Source organism: Stenella coeruleoalba, assembly GCF_951394435.1.
Source record: "Stenella coeruleoalba genome assembly, chromosome: 2".
Taxonomy (NCBI): domain Eukaryota; kingdom Metazoa; phylum Chordata; class Mammalia; order Artiodactyla; family Delphinidae; genus Stenella; species Stenella coeruleoalba.
This window is the reverse complement of record NC_137147.1, coordinates 131,720,734-131,738,132: the sequence shown is the minus strand read 5'-3', so window position 1 is coordinate 131,738,132 and position 17,399 is coordinate 131,720,734. Positions and strand designations below refer to the sequence as shown.

Sequence of the window (17,399 nt, the reverse complement as noted above, 5' to 3'; positions counted from 1 at the left end):
CCAGCCACTCCGTGGCATGTGGGATCTTCCTGGACTGGGGCACGAACCCGTGTCCCCTGCATCGGCAGGCGGACTCTCAACCACTGCGCCACCAGGGAAGCCCATGACTCTTTTTGAATTATGGTTTTCTCAGGGTATATGCCCAGTAGTGGGATTGCTGGGTCATATGGTAGTTCTATTTTTAGATTTTTAAGGAACCTCCATATTGTTCTCCATAGTGGCTGTATCAATTTACATTCCCACCAACAGTGCAAGAGGGTTCCCTTTTCTCCACACCCTCTCCAGCATTTACTGTTTGTAGATTTTTTGATGATAGCCATTCTGACGGGTGTGAGGTGATACCTCCTTGTAGTTTTGATTTGCATTTCTCTAATGATTAGTGATGTTGAGCATCCTTTCATGTGTTTGTTGACAATCTGTGTATGTTCTTTGGAGAAATGTCTATTTAGGTCTTCTGACCATTTTTGGATTGGGTTGTTTGTTTTTTTGATATTGAGCCACATAAGCTGCTTGTATATTTTGGAGATTAATCCTTTGTCAGTTGCTTCGTTTGCAAATATTTTCTCCCATTCTGAGGGTTGTCTTTTCATCTTGTTTATGGTTTCCTTTGTTTTGCAAAAGCTTTTAAGTTTCATTAGGTCCCATTTGTTTATTTTTGGTTTTATTTACATTTCTCTAAGAGGTGGGTCAAAAAGGATCTTGTTGTCATTTATGTCATACAGTGTTCTGCCTACGTTTTCCTCTAAGAGTTTTATAGAGTCTGGCCTTACATTTAGGTCTTTAATCCATTTTGAGTTTATTTTTGTGTATGGTGTTAGCGAGTATTCTAATTTCATTCTTTTACATGTACCTGTCCAGTTTTCCCATCACCACTTATTGAAGAGGCAGTCTTTCCTACACTGTATACTCTTGCCTCCTTTCTCAAAGATAAGGTGACCATATGTGCGTGGGTTTATCTCTGAGCTTTCTGTCCTGTTACATTGATCTATATTTCTGTTTTTGTGCCAGGGCCATACTGTCTTGATTACTGTAGCTTTGTAGTATAGTCTGAAGTCAGGGAGTCTGATTCCTCCAGCTCCATTTTTCTTTCTCAAGATTGCTTTAACTGTTCAGGGTCTTTTGTGTTTCCATACGAATTGTGAAATTTTTCATTCTAGTTCTGTGAAAAATGCCAGTGGTAGTTTGATAGGGATTGCATTGAATCTGTAGATTGATTTGGGTACTAGAATCATTTTCACAATGTTGTTTCTTCCAATCCAAGAACATGGTACATCTCTCCATCTATTTGTATCATCTTCAGTTTCTTTCATCAGTGTCTTATAATTTTCTGCACACAGATCTTTTGTCTCCTTAGGTAGGTTTATTCCTAGATATTTTATTCTTTCGTTGCCATGGTAAATGGGAGTGTTCTCTTAATTTCACTTTCAGATTTTTCAGCTTTAGTGTATAGAAATGCAAGAGATTTCTGTGCATTAATTTTGTATCCTGCAACTTTACCAAATTCGTTGATTAGCTCTAGTAGTTTTATGGTAGCATCTTTAGGATTCTCTATGTATAGTATCATGTCATCTGCAAACAGTGAGAGCTTTACTTCTTCTTTTCTGTTTTGGATTCCTTTTATTCCTTTTGCTTCTCTGATTGCTGTGGCTAAAACTTCCAAAACTATGTTAAAATAATAGTGGTGAGAGTGGGCAACCTTGTCTTGTTCCTGATAATAGTGGAAATGCTTTCAGTTTTTCCCCATTGAGGACGATGTTGGCTTTGGGTTTGTTATATATGTCCTTTATTATGTTGAGGAAAGTTCCCTCTATGCCTACTTTCTGGAGGGTTTTTATCATAAATGGATGTTGAATTTTGTCGAAAGGTTTTTCTGCATCTATTCAGATGATCATATAGTTTTTCGCCTTCAATTTGTTAATATGGTGTATCACATTTAGGGATTTGCATATATTGAAGGATCCTTGCATTCCTGGGATAAACCCCACTTGATCATGGTGTATGACCTTTTAATATGGTGTTGGATTCTGTTTGCTAGTATTTTGTTCAGGATTTTTGCATTTATGTTCAACAGCGATATTGGCCTGTAGTTTTCTTTCTTTGTGACATCTTTGTCTGGTTTTGGTGTCAGGGTGATGGTGGCCTCATTGAAGGAGTTGGGGAGTGTTCCTCCCTCTGCTATATTTTGGAAGAGTTTGAGAAGGAGATGTGTTAGCTCTTCCCTAAATGTTTGATAGAATTTGCCTGTGAATCCATCTGGTCCTGGGCTTTTGTTTGTTGGAAGATTTTTTTTTTTGCGGTACGCAGGGCTCTCACCATTGCGGCCTCTCCCGTTGTGGAGCACAGGCTCCGGACGCGCAGGCTCAGCAGCCATGGCTCACGGGCCCAGCCGCTCTGCGGCATGTGGGATCTTCCCGGACCGGGGCACGAACCCGTGTCCCCTGCATCGGCAGGCGGACTCTCAACCACTGCGCCATCACGGAAGCCCTCTGTTGGAAGATTTTTAATCACAGTTTCAATTTCAGTGCTTGTGATTGGACTGTTCATATTTTCTATTTCTTCCTTGTTCAGTCTTGGCAGGTTGTGCATTTCTAAGAATTTGTCCCTTTCTTCCAGTTTTTCCGTTTTATTGGCATAGAGTTGCTTGTAGTAATCTCTCATGGTCCTTTGTATTTCTGCAGTGTCAGTTGTTACTTCTCCTTTTTCATTTCTATTTCTATTGATTTGAGTCTTTTGTTTTTTTTCTTGATGACTCTGGCTAATGGTTTATCAATTTTGTTTATCATCTCAAAGACCCAGCTTTTAGTTTTATTGATCTTTGCTATCGTTTCCTTCATTTCTTCTTCATTTATTTCTGATCTGATCTTTATGATTTCTTCCCTTCTGCTAACTTTGGGGTTTTTTTGTTCTTCTTCCTCTAATTGCTTTAGGTGTAAGGTTAGGTTGTTTATTTGAGATGTTTCCTGTTTCTTAAGGTAGGACTGTATTGCTGTAAACTTCCCTCTTAGAACTGCTTTTGCTGCATCCCAAAGGTTTTGGGTCCTTGTGTTTTCATTGTCATTTGTTTCTAGGTATTTTTTGATTTCCTCTTTGATTTCTTCAGTGATCTGTTGGTTATTAAGTAGTGTATTGTTTAGCCTCCATGTGTTTGTATTTTTTACAGATCTTTTCCTGTAATTGATATCTAGTCTCATAGCATTGTGGTTGGAAAAGATACTTGATACTCTTTTAATTTTCTTAAATTTACCAAGGCTTGATTTGTGACCCAAGATATGATCTATCCTGGAGAATATTCCATGAGCACTTGAGAAGAAAGTGTATTGTGTTGGTTTTTGGATGGAACGTCCTATAAATATCAGTGAAGTCCATCTTGTTTAATGTTTCATTTAAAGCTTGTGTTTCCTGTTTATTTTCATTTTGGATGATATGTCCATTGGTGAAAGTGGGGTGTTAAAGTCCTCTAGTATGATTGTGTTGCTGTCAATTTCCCCTTTTATGGCTGATATTATTTGCCTTATGTATTGCGGTGCTCCTATGTTGGGTGCATAAATATTTACCATTATTATATCTTCTTCTTGGATCAATCCCTTGATAATGATGTGGTGTCCTTCTTTGTCTCTTGTAATAGTCTATTTTAAAGTGTATTTTGTCTGATATGAGAATTGCTACTCCAGCTTTCTTTTGATTTCCATTTGCATGGAATATCTTTGTCTATCTCCTCACTTTCAGTCTGTATGTGTTCGTGGTTTTGAAGTGGGTCTCTTGTAGGCAGCATATATATGGGTCTTGCTTTTCTATGCATTCAGCCAGTCTGTGTCTTTTGGTTGGAGCATTTAATGCATTTACATTTAAGGTAGTTATTGATATGTATGTTCCTTTTACCATTTTGTTAATTGTTTTGGGTTTGTTTTTGTAGGTCTTTTCCTTCTCTTGTGTTTCCTGCCTAGAGAAGTTCCTTTAGCATTTGTTGTAAAGCTGGTTTGGTGGTGCTGAATTCTGTTAACTTTTGCTTGTCTGTAAAGGTTTTAATTTCTCCATCGAATCTGAATGGCATCTTTGCTGGGCAGAGTAATCTTGGTTGTAGGTTTTTCCCTTTTATCACTTTAAATATGTCCTGCCACTGTCTTCTGGCTTGCAGAGTTTCTGCTGAAAGATCAGCTGTTAACCTTCTGGTGATTCCCTTGTATGTTATTTGTAGTTTTTCCCTTGCTGCTTTTAATATCTTTCTTTGTATTTAATTTTTGATAGTTTGATTAATATGTGTCTTGGCATGTTTCTTCTTGGATTTATCCTCTATGGGACTCTCTGCACTTCCTGGACTTGATTAACTATTTCCTTTCCCATATTAGGGAAGTTTTCAAGTATAATCTCTTCAAATATTTTCCCAGTCCGTTTCTTTTTCTCTTCTTCTTCTGGGACCCCTATAATTCGAATGTTGGTGCATTTAATGTTGTCCCAGAGGTCTCTGAGACTGTCCTCAATTCTTTTCATTCTTTTTTCCTTATTCTGCTGTGTGATTGTTATTTCCACTATTTTATCTTCCAGGGTACTTATCCATTCTTCTGCCTCAGTTTTTTGGCTATTGATTCCTTCTAGAGAATTTTTAATTTCATTTATTGTGTTGTTCATCATTTTTTATTTGGTCTTCAGTTCTTCTAGGTCCTTGTTAAAGTTTTCTTGTATTTTCTCCATTCTGTTTCCAAGGTTTTGGATTGTCTTTGCTATCATTATTCTGAATTCTTTTTGAGGTAGACTGCCTATTTCCTCTTTAATTGTTTGGTCTGGTGTGTTTTTACCTTGCTCCTTCATCTGCTGTGTAATTCTCTGTCTTCTCACTTTGCTTAACTTACTGTGTTTGGGGTCTCCTTTTAACAGGGTGGAAGTGCATAGTTCCTGTTGTTTTTGTTTTCTGCCCCCAGTGGGTTGTGTAGGCTTCCTGGTGGAGGGGTCTGGTGCCTGTTTTCTGGTGGATGAGGCTGGATCTTGTCTTTCTGGTGTGCAGGACCACGTCCTGTGGTGTGTTTTGGAGTGTCTGTGACCTTATCATGATTGGAGGCAGCCTCTCTGCTAATGCATGGGGTTGTGTTCCTGTCTTGCTAGTCGTTTGGCATAGGGTGTCAAGCACTGTAGCTTGCTGGTCTTTGAGTGGAGCTGGGTTTAAGAGTTGAGATGGAGATCTCTGGGATTGTTTTCGCCATTTGATATAACGTGGAGCCGGGAGGTCTCTGGTGGACCAATGTCCTGGACTCGGCTGTCCCACCTCAGAGGCACAGGCCTGACACCTGGTCAGAGTGCCAAGACCCTGTCAGTCACACGACACAGAAGAAAAGGGTGAAAAAAAGAAAGACAGAAAAAATAAAATAAAATAAAGTTATTAAAATCAAAAATGAAAAATAATTATTAAAAAGTAATAAAAGAAATAAAAAGACAGAAAGAAGAGAGCAACCAAACTGAAAAACAAATCCACCAATGGTAACCAGCACTAAAAAATGTACTTAGAAAAAAAAAAAAAGACAGACCGAACCCTAGGACAAATGGTAAAAGCAAAGCTATACAGAAAAAATCATACAAAGAAGCGTACACGTACACACTCACAAAAAAAGGAAAAAAAAAATATAAAAGTAAGGGAGCAACCAAATCAATAAAGAATTCTACTAATGTTAATAAACTCTAAATACTAAAGTAAGATAAACATATAACCAGAAGCAAATTATTTGCAGAAAGCAAACCCCAAGTCTACAGTTCTCCCAAAGTCTGCCACCTCAATTTTGGGATGATTTGTTGTCTACTCAGGCATTCTACAAGTGCAGGGTACATCAAGTTGATTGTGGAGATTTAATGTGCAGCTCCTGAGGCTGCTGGGAGAAATTTCCCTTTCTCTTCTTGTTCACACCGCTCCTGAGGTTCAGCTTTGGATTTGGCCTTGCCTCTGCGTGTAGGTCACCTGAGGGCATCTTCTCCACTCAGACAGGACGGGGTTAAAGTAGCAGCTGATTAGGTGACTCTGGCTCACTCAGGCTGGGGAGAGGGAGGTGTATGGTATGCGGCTTGAGCCTGCGGCAGCAGAGGCCGCTGTGACGTTGCAGCAGCCTGAGGCATGCCGTGTGTTCTCCCAGGTATGCTGTCCCGGTATCATGGGACCCTGGCAGTGGCGGGCTGCACAGGCTCTCCTGAGGGGAGGTGTGGATAGTGACCTGTGCTTGCACACAGGCTTCTTGGTGGCTGCAGCAGCTGCCTTAGTGTTTCATGCCCTTCTCTGGTGTCCGTGCTGATAGCCATGGCTCGTGCCTATCTCTGGAGGTCGTTTAGGCGGTGCTCTGAATCCCTTCTCCTCGTGCACTCTGAAACAATGGTCTCTTGCCTCTTAGGCAGTTCCAGACTTTTTCCCGGATTCCCTCCCAGCTAGCTGACTAGGTCAGTGTCTACCAGTTCTGACTTTCACTACCTCGTTAAGTCTCACTGCTGCTTGGTGGGTGTGGAAGTTCAGCTCCCACTGACACTAGATGTGAGGGAAAGTGGAGTGCTGAGTAAACGGTTCCTACTGCTTTGTTTAGTGTTATTAATGCCAACTGGAGGTAAGAGCTCAGCTCACTGTTCACCTTTGCTGACATTGTTTTGGTGAGGGAATTGGACCACCATCTGCTTCTGCCAGGTGGGCAACGGAAGTTCAGCTCTCTGCTTACCCCTATTGAAACTATGGGGTGGAAGTTTTCCACTGACTTTTGGCTAGAATAGAAGGAATATTGCCAAAATGGTTGTCTGTTTTCTTAGGCCATCCTTTTCTCTGTTCTTTGGCTTGGCAAAACAAGTTTTGCTGTTGCCTGTTTTGTCTGTGTCAGTTGGTCCTTCTGGATTGGAGGCTTTTATAGCATCCTGTCAGCAATAAACAAAACCAGAACTCACTGCTGTGCTGCTTTTCAATTCCCAGGGTCACTAGGCAGTCCACCTACTACTTTCTGTCTTTTAAAATCATCCTGTGCTTATTTTGTATGTTTTTTTCCAGAGTTCTTAATTGTAAGTAGGAGGACGTGGAAATGAAGGTGAGGCTACTCCATCTTGGCCAGAACTGGAAGTCTTCATACTAATTTTGATAGATTACAATTAGCCTATAAAATTTTAAAAATTGTGGCTATCACTGTATACATATATATCTCAGGTTGTGAAATTTTGAAACATTTTGGTAGAAACTTATTTATTTTAGGCTAGTTTGCTCTGTGACTTTGGATACAGGCCCTCATTTTCTTATGTGTATGGTGAAATACTGGACTAGATCATTGAGGGTTCATTCATTTAACACTATAATCTTATGATCATTAAAATAGTTTTTTACCTTTTTTTCCTAAGTCAGTGTATACTGTTAGTACTGAGACAGGGGAAAAAGAACGTGGATTTTGGACCAAGGCCTATGTTTGGATTCTAAAAGAAGGGGAGGTAGTTTTTACATATTCGTTGGGTATGGACATCGGAACCAATTTGCCTAGACTTACATCTTGGCTTTACCTTTACTAAGTGTGTGACCTTGGGTAAATTACTCAACCTCTCTTTGTCTCAGTTTCCTCACTGGTAATATGGGAATGATAGTACTGATCTTAGAGGGTTGTTGTGAACCCTCTAAGAGGGTTTATTTAAAAGAGTTACATCTAAGGCACTTAGAACAGTTCTAGCACATAGTATACACAGTATAAATGTTATTACTTTCTGACTATGGGGCCTTAGGTCAGTCTTTTTTGTTTTTTAAGGATTTATTTCTTATTTATTTATTTTATTTTTGGCTGCATTGAACCTTAGTTGCGGCACACCGGATCTTCATTGAGGCATGTGGGATCTTTCGTTGTGGCACATGGGTTTCTCTCTAGTTGTGGCACACAGGCTCCAGGGTGCATGGGCTCTGTAGTTTGCGGCATGCAGGCTCTCTAGTTGAGGGGTGTGAACTCAGTAGTTGTCGTGCTCTGGCTTAGTTGCCCCTTGGCATGTGGGACCAGGGATCGAACCCATGTCCCCTGCATTATAAGGTGAATTCTTTACCACTGGACCACCAGGGAAGTCCCAGGGTCTTAGGTCAGTCTTAATCTCAGTTTTATCATTTGTAAGATAGGGATAATGATACCTACCCCACAGTGTGGTTGTAGGAACTAGAGAATACACAGACACACTTGTGCACAATACACCTTGCATAGTAATTAGTGTCATGTTTATATTTTAGTTATATTTAATGGGAATTAGATTGGAAAATGTTATTTTGTAGGTTTTTGAAAATGTTTATCATCAAAGAAATCTTGATTTATTTTCTTCCCTCAATTGCGTAGAACGGAAAGATGCTGAAGGATGGGAAACTGTTCAGAGAGGAAGGCCTGTTCGTTCACGATCAACAGCAGTGGTGCCAAAAGTTTCATTACCAACAGAAGCATTAAGGTCAAAGGATGACAGTGATAAAGAAAATGTACGTCTTCTACCTGACAAAAGTATTCAGAAAGGTGAATTTGTTGGAGGTGGACCTTCTAATACTATAGAATCTCGGCTCAAAGACTCATTACACTCATGTGATCATCCTCTCACAGAGAGAACCCAGGTAGTACATTCTGAAAATCCTTTTATTGCTTTTTTATAACGGATATATATATGTATGTTGGAATGTCTTAATTTTTCTACTTCATTTTTTACTTTTATTGTGAAAAATTTCAGATCTACAGAAAAGTTGCAAGAATAGAATAATGAACTCTCCTGTACCCTTTTCGTAGATTCACAGATTAACATTTTGCCACATTTTTTTCTCTCTCTATTTACATATCACACCCTCATATTGTATGCTAAACATTTGAGAGTAATGTGCAAATATCGTAACCATTCACCCTTAAATGCTATAGCATATATCTCTAAAGAACAAAGAAACTCTTTTACATAACCACACTATAATTATAAAATTCGGGGAATTTGACATTTATATAATATTGTTATTGAATTTATAGTCTGTATTCAAAAATTTCCAGTTGTCCCAATAATTTCTTCATAGAATGTTTTTCCATGATGCATGATCCAATCTAGAGTTACACATTGTATTTGGCTTTGTTTCTTTAATGTCTTTCACCAGGGACAGTTATTCAGCCTGTCTTTGTCTTTCATGACATTAATATTTTTGAAGTATACATTGTGGGTTTTTTGTACAGTGTTCTTCAGTTTGTTTATTCATTATTCACTTTAGCTTATACATTTTTGAGAGAAATAAAGTGATTGTTCTTAGCCTCACATTTAAAGGCATATCATATCAATTTGCCCAAGTTTGTTAACTTTGATTACTGGTTAAAATGGTGTCCTCCTGCTTCATTTGTAGTGTTATTTTAAATGGTGATGAAAGTAGGATAATTTTTCACTTGCTCTACTTTAACTTCCTACAATTCGAGTATAGAGTGATTTATATTTAAATAATTCTTTAAAGTTAATATTCCCAGTACTCTTCTGTCAGTCCATTTGAAGTTTATTCTACTTACTTGGTTAAGCAAGGCATTTTTTTTTAAAAAAACAGGACTTTTAAAAAAATTTTATTTTATTATTATTATTTTTTTTTTTTGGCCACCCTGTACGGCATGTGGGATCTTAGTTCCCAGACCAGGGATTGAACCTGCACCCCCTGCGTTGGAAGCATGGAGTCTTAACCACTGAACCGCCAGGGAAGTCCCAGCAATGCATTTTTAAAAGATATTTGTTTGGCTTCCCTGGTGGCGCAGTGGTTGAGAGTCCGCCTGCCGATGCAGGGGACACGGGTTCGTGCCCCGGTCTGGGAGGATCCCACATGCCGCGGAGCGACTGGGCCCGTGAGCCATGGCCGCTGAGCCTGCGCGTCCGGAGCCTGTGCTCCGCGGCGGGAGAGGCCACAGCAGTGGGAGGCCCGCGTACCGCAAAACAAACAACAACAAAAAAAAAGATATTTGTTTACAAAAAAATTTTATGTTCAGTTAGTATAATTTTATGTAAAATGTCCAATGAAATATAAGAGAGATTCTTTGATAAGGTACAGGGACTAAGTAAAAAAGTTGTAAAATAGTTGTCATATTTCTCAGTACAGAATAGTATCTGCGTTTTAAAATTCTCTCCTTTTACTTGTAGGTTATTTATTTTTATTAGAAACTGTACTCAACTTCCATGGTTTTTTTCCTTAATGATAATAATGGCTCTTAATCCTACATTGTTCCTGATGTTTTATAACTCTTTAATGTATGTATGTTTTGTGCCCACATGAGATTTAAAGCTCCTTGCGGGCATTATCTTATGTTGCCTTTTAATTTCCCACAATATGGAGCAGAGTCAAAGATACGTAGAAAGTAATCAGTACATAGTTGTTGGGTGAAACTTTAAGAAACTTTTAAATGTAGGTAAATTTGATGACGAAATCACTTTCTATATCACTTAACTACCATCTGGCATTCTTGGTACATGTATTATATTTTAACTATAAAATTTAACAGTATAAAAATTATGCTGATTTTGTGTAATGAATAAACTTATGTGATTTTTTGAGGTTTTAGAAATAGTCTATACATAGAACTTTCGAGTAATTATTGTTAAATTATTTCAGTATAAAAGTTCACTGCTTGTGGTGGCCAAGCTAATATTAATAATTGTTTTCTCCACTGTCATTCTGAAAATGGAATTAGCATTTTTATATATTTTTCAACATTATAGTTTAGCTTTGATTTTGTTATTTAAGTTGATATTGATTTTTTAATAAACAGCATTGACTATATTGTGAAGATCAATAATGCTAATGTAAATATTACTGAGAAGATTATAAACCATGGTGACTGATGTATGGATAATGTTGATAGCAATATAAACATTGTGATGCAATTTGAATAATGCTTATGCTAAAATGAACACTTTGGGACACTTTAAAGTTCTAACCAATAGTAGGATTTTTAAAGTAGTTTATATGACTTGGCCAAGTTTAATATTTATATAAATACTATATCAAACTAGGGTTTTTATGGCCACTGCACTGTTTATCTAATGTTTATTTAAGTAGTGATGTGAGTAAGTTTTAAATTCACAATTTTAGATTTTAGTTCTTCTCCTTGGAGTTCATTACTCTGAGTATAGCTGGAAAACATAGCACCATTCTTTCTGTACTCTGTTAGAAAGTGAAAATAAAGGCTTGTTCCTATTCACTAAACTAGAAAGTTTTTAAAAAAAATGGGTATGTATTTGACTTCAGCATAAGTTGTATTTGTTTAAATGGTTTTTACGTTTCTCTTGGTTATGTGTTAAATATTTCTAAAGGGGAATGGAGAGCCTATTGAAGTCTAAAGGATATGAATTGCATAATGAAACTGCATGCTGACATATACTTTACTTTTTATGGTGTATTTCTCTTTTATATCTGAGATTTGGTATTATGTGCTATGTGGTGTCCTAAACATAGTAGATGTGCAAATAAAATTTGTGGCTGCTTAATGGTTTCTCTTCTTATACTTGAAACATACCAAAAAATGACTGAGTCATCTGTCAGTCAACTGCTGCTTTACAGTTGATAGGTTAAGCAGAATCAGGTTTTCTAGAGTGAAATAAGTTGGTGAGTATTTTCCATTATCTCTGATTCAATCTGTAATATGTTTCGTTAGTTCACAGTGAGTACACTGGATGATGTCAAGAACTCTGGCAGTAGTTTCTTACAAGACAATTCTGTGCAAACTTCTGAAATACCTGCCGTTCACATTGATATAGAGTGTGTTTCAGTTACTCAGCAAGCTGACACACCTTTGCAAGCAAGTGAAGACAAATTTTCAGAAGAGAAAGAAAGAATAGAAAGTGAAATGGATCCTTCAGATATTTCAAATGTGAGTGCTGCTAACTTGGTAAGAACAACTTATCGAAATTCTGAGTAAATATATTAAAGAGACATAAACTCCGATAATAAAAAATTGTAATGTATATTTCTCTACACTTTACAAGCACTTTTTAACATAGCATTTGATATATGTTATTTCATTTTAACATTTTATTCTTATAGCAATCTTTTGATATAGTTAAGTTTCTTCTTCTTTTGTAGAGGAAGGAAATGAGACTGTGAGAATTAAATAACTTGCTCAAAATCATTCACTTTGTGTGTGATTTGATCACATGTTAAGAAACTGTCATAATAATGTTTTCTATGCAACATCTACCACTCTGATAGATGGGAAATTGTGCTTAATGAACTTAGCTTTAAGAATTCTCTTAACAGAGTACTTTAGACAGTTGTTATCATTTGCTTGGAGTTGGTCTTTAAGATGAAATTTATTTATCATCCCTATGGCAGAATCTTTAAAAATGCATTGACTTAAAATTACTTATAGGTTTATGTTTTTGGATGACTATTTAATTCTGCTCATGTCTTTCTCCTTCCCGTTTTAGTATTAAGATACTTGGCCTGAGTATAATTCAGATTAGGTCATGTTGGGTTTGTTTAAAAAGTAATTTTCAAAAGGAATAGGCACATATAAAAAGTTGTTGAGAAAAAATTCAAATTTAGTTCTTTTTTTTTTGGCAATTGACAAGGAAATTTAGTTTTTTCTGAGACATACATTTTAAAGTAATAACTAGAATTATGACTTATAACATTATACCAGAACATATAAGATTTTTAGAAATTTCACGTAATGTCTGAAACATTTATATTAACATATTTCCATACAAATAACCCAAAGAAAGTTTAGTATTAGGTTTTGTTTGTTTCTTTATACTGCAGGTTCTTACTAGTAATCAGTTTTATACACATCAGTGTAAACATGTCAATCCCAATCGCCCAATTCAGCACACCACCATCTGCACCCCACCGCGGATTTCCCCCCTTGGTGTCCATATGTTTGTTCTCTACATCTGTGTCTCAACTTCTGCCTTGCAAACTGGTTCATCTGTACCATTTTTCTAGGTTCCACATAAATGTGTTAATATACGATATTTATTTAGCCCTTTCTAACTTACTTCACTCTGTATGACAGTCTCTAGGTCCATCTGTGTCTCAACAAATGACTCAATTTCGTTCCTTTTTATGGCTGAGTAATATTCCATTGTATATATGTACCACAACTTCTTTATCCATTCATCTGTCGATGGGCATTTAGGTTGCTTCCATGACCTTGCCATTGTAAATAGTGCTGCAATGAACATTGGGGTGCATGTGTCTTTTTGAATTATGGTTTTCTCGGGGTATATGCCCAGTAATTCTATTTTTAGTTCGATTCTATTTTTAGTTCTCCATAGTGGCTGTATCAAATTACATTCCCACCAACAGTGCAAGAGGGTTCCCTTTTCTCCACACCCTCTCCGGCATTTGTTGTTTGTAGATTTTCTGATGATGCCCATTCTAACTGATGTGAGGTGATACCTCATTGTAGTTTTGATTTGCATTTCTCTAATAATTAGTGATGTTGAGCAGCTTTTCATGTGCCTCTTGGCCATCTGTATGTCTTCTTTGGAGAAATGTCTATTTAGGTATTCTGCCCATTTTTGGATTGGGTTGTTTGTTTCTTTAATATTGAGCTGCATGAGCTGTCTATATATTTTGGAGATTAATCCTTTGTCCATTGATTCATTTGCAAATATTTTCTCCCATTCTGAGGGTTGTCTTTTTGTCTTGTTTATGGTTTCCTTTGCTGTGCAAAAGCTTTGAAGTTTTATTAGGTCCAATTTGTTTATTTTTGTTTTTATTTCCATTACTCTAGGAGGTGGATCAAAAAAGATCTTGCTGTGGTTTATGTCAAAGAGTGTTCTTCCTATGTTTTCGTCTAAGATTTTATAGTGTCTGGTCTTACATTTAGGTCTCGAATCCATTTTGAGTTTATTTCTGTATATGGTGTTAGAGAATGTTCTAATGTCATTCTTTTACCTGTAGCTGTCCAGTTTTCCCAGCACCACTTATTGAAGAGACTGTCTTTTCTCCATTGTATATCTTTGCCTCCTTTGTCATAGATTAGTTGACCATAGGTGCGTGGGTTTGTCTCTGGGCTTTCTATCTTGTTCCATTGATCTGTGCTTCTGTTTTTGTGCCAGTACCATATTGTCTTGATTACTGTAGCTTTGTAGTATAGTCTGAAGTCAGAGAGTCTGATTCCTCCAGCTCCGTTTTTTTCCCTCAAGACTGCTTTGGCTATTCGGGGTCTTTTGTGTCGCTGTACAAACTTTAAGATGATTTGTTCTAGTTCCGTAAAAAATGCCATTGGTAACTTGATAGGTATTGCATTGAATATGTAGATTGCTTTGGGTAGTATAGTCATTTTCACAATGTTGATTCTTCCAATCCAAGAACATTGTATATCTCTCCATCTGTTGGTATCATATTTAATTTCTTTCTTCAGTGTCTTACAGTTTTCTGCATACAGATCTTTTGTCTCCCTAGGTAGGTTTATTCCTAGGTATTTTATTCTTTTTGTTGCAATGGTAAGTGGGAGTGTTTCTGTAATTTCTCTTTCAGATTTTTCATCATCAGTGTATAGGAAATGCAGGAGATTTCTGTGCATTAATTTTGTACCCTGCAACTTTACCAAATTCATTGATTAGCTCTAGTAGTTTTCTGGTGGCAGTTTTAGGATTCTCTATGTATATTATCCTGTCATCTGCAAACAGTGACAGTTTAACTTCTTTTCCAATTTGTATTCCTTTTATTTCTTTTTCTTCTCTGACTGCTGTGGCTAGGACTTCCAAAAGTATGTTGAATAATAGTGGTGAGAATGGACATCCTTGTCTCATTCCTGATCTTAGAGGAAATGCTTTCAGTTTTTCACCATTGAGAATGATGTTTGCTGTGGGTTTGTCGTATATGGCCTTTATTATGTTGAGGTAGGTTCCCTCTATGCCCACTTTCTGGAGAGTTTTTATCATAAATGGTGTTGAATTTTGTCAAAAGCCTTTTCTTCATCTATTGAGATGATCATATGGTTTTTATTCTTCAATTTGTTAATATGGTGTATCACATTGATTGATTTGTATATAGTGAAGAATCCTTGCATCCCAGGGATAAATCCCACTTGGTCATGGTGTATGATCCTTTCAATGTGTTGTTGGATTCTGTCTGCTAGTATTTTGTTGAGGATTTTTGCATCTATATTCATCAGTGATATTGGTCTGTAATTTTCTTTTTTTGTAGTATCTTTTTCTGGTTTTGGCATCAGGGTGATGGTGGCCTCATTAAATGAGTTTGGGAGTGTTCTTCCCTCTGCAGTTTTTTGGAAGAGTTTGAGAAGGGTGGGTGTTAGCTCTTCTCTAAATGTTTGATAGAATTCAGCTCTGAAGCTATGTGGTTCTGGACTTTTGTTTGTTGGAAGATTTTTTTTTTTTTGCGGTACACGGGCCTCTCACTGTTGTGTTCTCTCCAGTTGCGGAGCACAGGCTCCAGACGCGCAGGCTTAGCGGCCATGGCTCACGGGCCCTGCTGCTCTGCGGCATGTGGAATATTCCGGGACTGGGGCACGAACCCGTGTCCCCTGCATCGGCAGGTGGACTCTCAAGCACTGCGCCACCAGGGAAGCCCTGTTGGAAGATTTTTAATCACAGTTTCAACTTTATTACTTGTGATTGGCCTGTTCATATTTTCTGTTTCTTCTTGGTTCAGTCTTGGAAGTTTATACCTTTCTAGGAATTTGTCCATTTCTTCCAGGTTGTCCATTTTATTGGCATAGAGTTGCTTGTAGTAGTCTCTTAGGATGCTTTGTATTTCTACGGTGTCTGTTGTAACTTCTTTTTCATTCTAATTTTATTCATTTGAGTCCTCTCCCTCTTTTTCTTCATGAGTCTGGCTAATGGTTTATCAATTTTGTCTTCTCAAAGAACCAGCTTTTAGTTTTATTGATCTTTGCTATTGTTTTCTTTGTTTCTGTTTCCTTTATTTCTGCTCTGATATTTATGATTTCTTTCCTTCTGCTAAATTTGGGTTTTGTTTGTTATTCTTTCTCTAGTTCCTTTAGGTGTAAGTTTAGATTGTTTACTTGAGATTTTTTTGGTTTCTTGAGGTAGGCTTGTATAGCTATAAACTTCCCTGTTAGAACTGCTTTTGCTGCATCCCATAAGTTTTGGATCGTCGTGTTTTCGTTGTCATTTGTCTCTAGGGATTTTTTGATTTCCTCTTTGATTTCTCCAGTGATTTCTTGGTTGTTTATTAACGTATTGTTTAGCCTCCATGTGTTTGTGTTTTTTACGTTTTTTTCCCTGTAATTCATTTCTAGTCTCATAGCGTTGTGGTCAGAAAAGATGCTTGATATGATTTCAGTTTTCTTAAATTTACTGAGGCTTGATTTGTGACCCAAAATGTGATCTATCCCAGAGAATGTTCTGTGCACACTTGAGAAGAAAGTGTATTGTGTTGTTTTTGGATGGAATGTCCTGTAAATATCAATTAAATCTATCTCATCTATTGTGTCATTTAAAGCTTCTGTTTCCGTATTTATTTCCTTTTGGATGATCTGTCCATTGGTGTAAGTGAGGTGTTAAAGTCCCCTACTATTATTGTGTTACTGTCGATTTCCTCTTTTATAGCTGTTAGCAGTTGCCTTATGTATTGAGGTGCTCCTATGTTGGGTGAATATATAATTATAATTGTTATATCTTCTTGGATTGACCTCTTGATTATTATGTAGTGTCCTTCCTTGTCTCTTGTAACATTCTTTATTTTAAAGTCTGTTGTATCTGATATGAGCAAAGCTACTCCAGCTTTCTCTTGATTTCCATTTGCACGGAATATCTTTGTCCATCCCCTCACTTTCAGTCTGTATGTGTCCCTACGTCTGAAGTGGGTCTCTTGTAGACTGCATATATATGGGTCTTGTTTTTGTATCCATTCAGCAAGCCTGTGTCTTTTGGTTGGAGCATTTAATCCATTCACATTTAAGGTAATTATTGATATGTATGTTCCTATGACCATTTTCTTAATTGTTTTGTGTTTGTTTTTGTAGATCCTTTTCTTCTGTTGTGTTTCCCACTTAGAAAAGTTCCTTTAGCATTTGTTGTGGAGTTGGTTTGGTAGTGCTGAATTCTCATACTTTTTGCTTGTCTGTAAAGCTTTTGATTTCTCCATTGAATCTGAATGAGATCCTTACCTGGTAGAGTAATCTTGGTTGTAAGTTCTTCCCTTTCATCACTTTAAGTATATCATGCCACTCCCTTCTGTCTTGTAGAGTTTCTGCTGAGAAATGAGCTGTTAGCCTTATGGGAATTCCCTTGTATGTTATTTTTCATTTTTCCCTTGCTGCTTTCAATAATTTTTCTTTGTCTTTAATTTTTGCCAATTTGATTACTATGTGTCTCGGCATGTTTCTCCTTGGGTTTACCCTGCATGGGACTCACTTCGCTTCCTGGACTTGGGTCGCTATTTCCTTTCCCACATTAGGGAAGTTTTTGACTATAATCTTTTCAAATATTTTCTCTGGTCCTTTCACTCT

The 17,399-nt window shown here is 37.2% G+C and overlaps 1 protein-coding gene across 4 annotated transcripts in view; it reads left to right on the top strand.

Annotated features, from left to right (window-relative positions):
• SCAPER (S-phase cyclin A associated protein in the ER) overlaps window positions 1-17,399 on the top strand; it is a 495,741-nt gene that overhangs the window by 140,904 nt on the left and 337,438 nt on the right. For 3 of the 4 annotated variants that reach the window (XM_079912987.1, XM_079912988.1, XM_079912989.1), the window contains exons 9-10: window positions 8,304-8,566; window positions 11,610-11,843. In XM_079912987.1, the coding sequence (XP_079769113.1) occupies window positions 8,304-8,566; window positions 11,610-11,843 (497 nt within the window). The remainder of the gene's footprint in view (window positions 1-8,303; window positions 8,567-11,609; window positions 11,844-17,399) is intronic. The other variant, XM_079912990.1, reaches the window with a different exon arrangement.